This window comes from Petromyzon marinus, chromosome 82 (assembly GCF_048934315.1).
Source record: "Petromyzon marinus isolate PM22_M1 ecotype Great Lakes invasive population chromosome 82, UKy_Petmar_22M1.pri1.0, whole genome shotgun sequence".
In the NCBI taxonomy this organism is placed as follows: Eukaryota; Metazoa; Chordata; class Hyperoartia; order Petromyzontiformes; family Petromyzontidae; genus Petromyzon; species Petromyzon marinus.
In genome coordinates this window covers 4,986,658-4,994,974 of record NC_133747.1, presented here as the reverse complement: position 1 = coordinate 4,994,974, position 8,317 = coordinate 4,986,658, and the positions used below count along the sequence as shown (strand labels likewise).

General features: G+C 56.4%; 1 protein-coding gene across 1 annotated transcript in view; it reads left to right on the top strand.

The window, feature by feature from the left end:
• The first annotated feature begins 1,143 nt into the window (after window positions 1–1,143).
• Window positions 1,144–8,317, top strand: part of LOC142907721 (uncharacterized) — a 58,682-nt gene continuing 51,508 nt past the window's right edge. Inside the window, exons 1-2 of the mRNA XM_076057385.1 lie at window positions 1,144–1,279; window positions 2,876–3,007. Of these exons, the coding sequence (XP_075913500.1) occupies window positions 2,930–3,007 (78 nt within the window). The 5' untranslated portion in view covers window positions 1,144–1,279; window positions 2,876–2,929. The remainder of the gene's footprint in view (window positions 1,280–2,875; window positions 3,008–8,317) is intronic.

Sequence of the window (8,317 nt, the reverse complement as noted above, 5' to 3'; positions counted from 1 at the left end):
TGTCTCACTGTGTGTGTCACTGTGTGTCTCTGTGTGTCTCTGTGTCTCCCTGTCTCACTGTGTGTGTCTCTGTGTCTCTGTTTCTATGTGTCTCACTGTGTGTGTGTTTCACTGTGTGTGTGTCTCACTGTGTGTGTGTCTCTGTGTCTCACTGTGTGTCTCTGTGTGTGTCTCTGTGTCTGTGTGTGTCTCTGTGTCTGTGTGTGTGTGTGTCTCTGTGTCTCACTGTGTGTCTCACTGTGTGTGTCTCTGTGTCTGTGTGTGTGTCTCTGTGTCTGTGTGTGTGTCCCTGTGTCTGTGTGTGTGTCCCTGTGTCTCACTGTGTGTCTCTGTGTGTCTCTGTGTGTGTCTCCGTGTCTCTGTGTGTGTCTCACTGTGTGTGTCTCACTGTGTGTGTCTCACTGTGTGTGTCTCTGTGTCTCACTGTGTGTCTCTGTGTGTGTCTCTGTGTGTGTCTCCCTGTGTCTCACTGTGTGTGTCTCTGTGTGTTTCTGTGTCTTCCTGTGTCTCACTGTGTGTCTCTGTGTGTCTCACTGTGTGTGTCACTGTGTGTGTCTCTGTGTCTGTGTCTCTGTGTCTCCCTGTGTCTCACTGTGTGTCTCTGTGTGTCTCACTGTGTGTGTCACTGTGTGTGTCTCTGTGTCTGTGTCTCTGTGTCTCCCTGTGTCTCACTGTGTGTCTCTGTGTGTCTCTGTGTCTCACTGTGTGTCTCTGTGTGTCTCCGTGTCTCTGTGTCTCACTGTGTGTCTCTGTGTGTCTCCGTGTCTCTGTGTCTCACTGTGTGTCTCTGTGTGTCTCCGTGTCTCTGTGTCTCACTGTGTGTCTCCGTGTGTCTCTGTGTCTCACTGTGTGTGTCTCACTGTGTGTGTCTCACTGTGTGTCTCTGTGTCTCTGTGTCTGTCTGTGTCTCTGTGTCTCTGTGTGTGTCTCACTGTGTGTGTCTCCCTGTGTCTCACTGTGTGTCTCTGTGTCTCACTGTGTGTCTCTGTGTCTCACTGTGTGTGTCTCTGTGTGTCTCTGTGTCTCTGTGTCTCCCTGTCTCACTGTGTGTGTCTCTGTGTGTGTCTCTGTGTGTGTGTCTCACTGTGTGTGTCTCTGTGTCTCACTGTGTGTCTCACTGTGTGTCTCCGTGTCTCTGTGCAGAGTGACGAGGCGGTGAGTCAGGTGACTTGGAGCTTCCGGCCGTCTCTGTCTGAGCCGGCTGTCCACGTGGCCACCAAAAGTCAACTGTTTGGTAGCAGCGTAGCCCTGGCCTACTTAGACAGGGCTTCCTTCACTGGTGAGACACACACACACAGACACACACACACACAGACACACACACACACAGACACACACACACAGACACACACACACAGACACACACACACAGACACACACACACAGACACACACACACAGACACACACACAGACACACACACACACAGACACAGACACACACACACACACACAGACACACACACACACAGACACACACACACACAGACACACACACACAGACACACACACACAGACACACACACACAGACACACACACACAGACACACACACACAGACACACACACAGACACACACACACACAGACACAGACACACACACACAGACACAGACACACACACACACACAGACACACACACACACACACAGACACAGACACACACACACACACACAGACACACACACACACACAGACACACACACACACACAGACACACACAGTCACAGACACACACACACAGACACACACACACACAGACACAGACACACACATACACACTGACACACACACAGACATACACACACACACAGACACACACACACACACAGACACACACACTCACACACAGACACACACACAGACACACACACAGACACACACACAGACACACACACAGACACACACACACAGACACACACACACAGACAGATACACACAGACATACACACACACACAGACACACACACACACAGACACACACAGTCACAGACACACACACACAGACACACACACAGACACAGACAGACACAGACACACACACACACAGACACACAGATACACACAGACACACACACACAGACACACAGACACAGTCACACACAGACACACACAGACACACACACAGACACACACACAGACACTGACACACACACACACATACACACACACACAGACACTGACACACACACACAGACACACACAGACACAGTCACACACACACAGACACACAGACAGACAGACAGAGATACAGAGAGACACAGAGAGAGAGACACACACACAGACAGAGACACAGACAGAGACACAGACAGAGAGACACAGACAGAGAGACACAGAGACACAGACAGAGAGAGACACAGAGAGAGAGACACAGACTTAGACACAGACTTAGACACAGACTTAGCCACAGACAGAGACACAGAGAGACACAGACAGAGAAACACAGACAGAGAGACACAGACAGAGAGACACAGACAGAGAGACACAGACAGAGAGACACAGAGAGAGACAGACACAGAGAGAGAGAGAAACAGACAGAGAGAGAGAGACACAGAGACACAGACAGAGAGAGAGAGACACAGAGAGAGAGACACACAGACAGAGAGAGAGAGAGACACAGAGAGAGACACACAGAGAGACACAGACAGAGAGACACAGACAGAGAGACACAGAGAGAGAGACAGACAGAGGGACACAGACAGACACAGACACAGAGAGACACAGAGACACAGAGAGACACAGAGACACAGAGAGAGACACACAGAGACAACTCAACAGCCAACGGATTGTTCCTGCTGTGTCTACGTGCTGTGTCTATCTGCTGCGTCTTGCATGTACCTGCCTTGCGTCTCTCTCTCTCTCCCCGTGTGTCTACGTAGACCCGCAGGACGTGTCCGACGGCTCTCTGTCCGTGCGCTCCGTCTCCCTGTCTGATGAGGGAGTCTTCACCTGTGACTTCACGCTTTTCCCGTCCGGCTCCATCACCGGGGAGACACAGCTACAGATCCTCGGTGAGACACGGGGAGAGAGAGAGAGAGAGAGAGACACGGGGAGAGAGAGATACACGGGGAGAGAGAGAGAGACACGGGGAGAGAGAGAGAGAGAGAGACACGGGGAGAGAGAGAGACACGGGGAGAGAGAGAGAGAGAGACACGGGGAGAGAGACACGGGGAGAGAGACACGGGGAGAGAGAGAGACACGGGGAGAGAGAGATACACGGGGAGAGAGAGAGAGAGAGACACGGGGAGAGAGAGAGAGAGAGACATGGAGAGAGAGATACACGGGGAGAGAGAGAGACACGGGGAGAGAGAGAGAGAGATACACGGGGAGAGAGAGACACGGGGAGAGAGACACGGAGAGAGAGAGACACGGGGAGAGAGAGAGACACGGGGAGAGAGAGATACACGGGGAGAGAGAGAGACACGGGGAGAGAGAGATACACGGGGAGAGAGAGAGAGAGAGACACGGGGAGAGAGAGAGACACGGGGAGAGAGACACGGGGAGAGAGACACGGAGAGAGAGAGACACGGGGAGAGAGAGAGACACGGAGAGAGAGAGATACACGGGGAGAGAGAGAGAGACACGGGGAGAGAGAGAGACACGGGGAGAGAGAGAGAGAGACACGGGGAGAGAGAGACATGGAGAGAGAGAGACACGGGGAGAGAGAGAGAGAGAGACATGGAGAGAGAGAGACACGGGGAGAGAGAGAGACACGGGGAGAGAGAGATACACGGGGAGAGAGAGACATGGAGAGAGAGAGACACGGGGAGAGAGAGAGACACGGGGAGAGAGAGACACGGAGAGAGAGAGAGACACGGGGAGAGAGAGAGACACGGGGAGACAGAGATACACGGGGAGAGAGATACACGGGGAGAGAGAGAGAGACACGGGGAGAGAGAGAGACACGGGGAGAGAGAGATACACGGGGAGAGAGAGAGACACGGGGAGAGAGAGAGACACGGGGAGAGAGAGAGACACGGGGAGAGAGAGAGAGAGACACGGGGAGAGAGAGAGAGACACGGGGAGAGAGAGATACACGGGGAGAGAGAGAGACACGGGGAGAGAGAGAGAGAGAGAGAGACACGGGGAGAGAGACACGGGGAGAGAGAGAGACACGGGGAGAGAGAGAGAGACACGGGGAGAGAGAGAGACACGGGGAGAGAGAGACACGGGGAGAGAGAGACACGGAGAGAGAGAGACACGGGGAGAGAGAGAGACACGGGGAGAGAGAGAGAGAGACACGGGGAGAGAGAGAGAGAGACACGGGGAGAGAGAGAGAGAGACACGGGGAGAGAGAGAGAGAGACACGGGGAGAGAGAGATACACGGGGAGAGAGAGATACACGGGGAGAGAGAGAGAGACACGGGGAGAGAGACACGGGGAGAGAGAGACACGGAGAGAGAGACACGGGGAGAGAGAGAGAGACACGGGGAGAGAGAGAGACACGGGGAGAGAGAGACACGGGGAGAGAGAGAGACACGGGGAGAGAGAGAGACACGGGGAGAGAGAGACACGGAGAGAGAGAGACACGGGGAGAGAGAGAGACACGGGGAGAGAGAGAGACACGGGGAGAGAGAGATACACGGGGAGAGAGAGAGACACGGGGAGAGAGAGAGACACGGGGAGACAGAGAGACACGGGGAGAGAGAGAGTCACGGGGAGAGAGAGAGACACGGGGAGAGAGAGAGACACGGGGAGACAGAGAGACACGGGGAGAGATAGAGACACGGGGAGAGAGAGACACGGGGAGAGAGAGAGACACGGGGAGAGAGAGATACACGGGGAGAGAGAGAGACACGGGGAGAGAGAGAGAGACACGGGGAGAGAGATACACGGGGAGAGAGAGAGACACGGGGAGAGAGAGAGAGAGACACGGGGAGAGAGAGATACACGGGGAGAGAGAGACACACGGGGAGAGAGAGAGAGAGACACGGGGAGAGAGAGACACACGGGGAGAGAGAGAGACACGGAGAGAGAGAGAGAGACGGGGAGAGAGAGAGAGACACGGGGAGAGAGAGAGAGACACGGGGAGAGAGAGATACACGGGGAGAGAGAGAGACACGGGGAGAGAGAGAGAGACACGGGGAGAGAGAGACACGGAGAGAGAGAGACACGGGGAGAGAGAGACACGGAGAGAGAGAGACACGGGGAGAGGGAGAGACACGGGGAGAGAGAGATACACGGGGAGAGAGAGAGAGACACGGGGAGAGAGAGAGAGACACGGGGAGAGAGAGAGAGAGACACGGGGAGAGAGAGACATGGGGAGAGAGAGAGAGAGACACGGGGAGAGAGAGATACACGGGGAGAGAGAGAGACACGGGGAGAGAGAGACACGGGGAGAGAGAGACACGGGGAGAGAGAGAGACACGGGGAGAGATAGAGACACGGGGAGAGAGAGAGACACGGGGAGAGAGAGACACAGGGAGAGAGACACGGGGAGACAGAGAGACACGGGGAGAGAGAGAGACACGGGGAGAGAGAGAGAGACACGGGGAGAGAGAGATACACGGGGAGAGAGAGAGACACGGGGAGAGAGAGAGAGAGACACGGGGAGAGAGAGACATGGAGAGAGAGAGACACGGGGAGAGAGAGAGACACGGGGAGAGAGAGAGACACGGGGGGAGAGAGAGAGACACGGGGAGAGAGATAGAGACACGGGGAGAGAGAGACACGGGGAGAGAGACACGGGGAGAGAGAGAGACACGGGTAGAGAGAGAGACACGGGGAGAGAGAGAGACACGGGGAGAGAGAGAGAGACACGGGGAGAGAGAGACACGGAGAGAGAGAGAGAGACACGGGGAGAGAGAGAGAGACACGGGGAGAGAGAGATACACGGGGAGAGAGAGACACGGAGAGAGAGAGAGAGACACGGGGAGAGAGAGAGAGAGACACGGGGGGAGAGAGAGAGACACGGAGAGAGAGAGAGACACGGGGAGACAGAGAGAGAGACACGGGGAGAGAGAGATACACGGGGAGAGAGAGAGACACGGGGAGAGAGAGACACGGGGAGAGAGAGACACGGAGAGAGAGAGAGAGACACGGGGAGAGAGAGAGAGAGAGACACGGGGGGAGAGAGAGAGACACGGGGAGAGAGAGAGAGAGACACGGGGAGAGAAAGAGAGACACGGGGAGAGAGAGAGACACGGGGAGAGAGAGAGAAGGGGGGAGAGAGAGAGACACGGGGAGAGAGAGATACACGGGGAGAGAGAGAGACACGGGGAGAGAGAGAGAGACACGGGGAGAGAGAGACACGGGGAGACAGAGAGAGAGACACGGGGAGAGAGAGATACACGGGGAGAGAGAGAGACACGGGGAGAGAGAGAGACACGGGGAGAGAGAGAGAGACACGGGGAGAGAGAGAGACACGGGGAGAGAGAGATACACGGGGAGAGAGAGAGACACGGGGAGAGAGAGAGACACGGGGAGAGAGAGAGAGAGACACGGGGGGAGAGAGAGAGACACGGGGAGAGAGAGAGAGACACGGGGAGAGAGAGAGACACGGAGAGAGAGAGACACGGAGAGAGAGAGAGACACGGGGAGACAGAGAGAGAGACACGGGGAGAGAGAGATACACGGGGAGAGAGAGAGACACGGGGAGAGAGAGAGACACGGGGAGAGAGAGAGACACGGGGAGAGAGAGAGACACGGGGAGAGAGAGACACGGAGAGAGAGAGAGAGACACGGGGAGAGAGAGAGAGACACGGGGAGAGAGATACACGGGGAGAGAGAGAGAGACACGGGGAGAGAGATACACGGGGAGAGAGAGAGACACGGGGAGAGAGAGAGAGAGACACGGGGAGAGAGAGATACACGGGGAGAGAGAGACACACGGGGAGAGAGAGAGACACGGGGAGAGAGAGACACACGGGGAGAGAGAGAGACACGGAGAGAGAGAGAGAGACGGGGAGAGAGAGAGAGACACGGGGAGAGAGAGAGAGACACGGGGAGAGAGAGATACACGGGGAGAGAGAGAGACACGGGGAGAGAGAGAGAGACACGGGGAGAGAGAGACACGGAGAGAGAGAGACACGGGGAGAGAGAGACACGGAGAGAGAGAGACACGGGGAGAGAGAGAGACACGGGGAGAGAGAGATACACGGGGAGAGAGAGAGAGACACGGGGAGAGAGAGAGAGACACGGGGAGAGAGAGAGAGAGACACGGGGAGAGAGAGACATGGGGAGAGAGAGAGAGAGACACGGGGAGAGAGAGATACACGGGGAGAGAGAGAGACACGGGGAGAGAGAGACACGGGGAGAGAGAGACACGGGGAGAGAGAGAGACACGGGGAGAGATAGAGACACGGGGAGAGAGAGAGACACGGGGAGAGAGAGACACAGGGAGAGAGACACGGGGAGACAGAGAGACACGGGGAGAGAGAGAGACACGGGGAGAGAGAGAGAGACACGGGGAGAGAGAGATACACGGGGAGAGAGAGAGACACGGGGAGAGAGAGAGAGAGACACGGGGAGAGAGAGACATGGAGAGAGAGAGACACGGGGAGAGAGAGAGACACGGGGAGAGAGAGAGACACGGGGGGAGAGAGAGAGACACGGGGAGAGAGATAGAGACACGGGGAGAGAGAGACACGGGGAGAGAGACACGGGGAGAGAGACACGGGGAGAGAGAGAGACACGGGGAGAGAGAGAGACACGGGGAGAGAGAGAGACACGGGGAGAGAGAGAGAGACACGGGGAGAGAGAGACACGGAGAGAGAGAGAGAGACACGGGGAGAGAGAGAGAGACACGGGGAGAGAGAGATACACGGGGAGAGAGAGACACGGAGAGAGAGAGAGAGACACGGGGAGAGAGAGAGAGAGACACGGGGGGAGAGAGAGAGACACGGAGAGAGAGAGAGACACGGGGAGACAGAGAGAGAGACACGGGGAGAGAGAGATACACGGGGAGAGAGAGAGACACGGGGAGAGAGAGACACGGGGAGAGAGAGACACGGAGAGAGAGAGAGAGACACGGGGAGAGAGAGAGAGAGACACGGGGGGAGAGAGAGAGACACGGGGAGAGAGAGAGAGAGACACGGGGAGAGAAAGAGAGACACGGGGAGAGAGAGAGACACGGGGAGAGAGAGAGAAGGGGGGAGAGAGAGAGACACGGGGAGAGAGAGATACACGGGGAGAGAGAGAGACACGGGGAGAGAGAGAGAGACACGGGGAGAGAGAGACACGGGGAGACAGAGAGAGAGACACGGGGAGAGAGAGATACACGGGGAGAGAGAGAGACACGGGGAGAGAGAGAGAGACACGGGGAGAGAGAGACACGGAGAGAGAGAGACACGGGGAGAGAGAGACACGGAGAGAGAGAGACA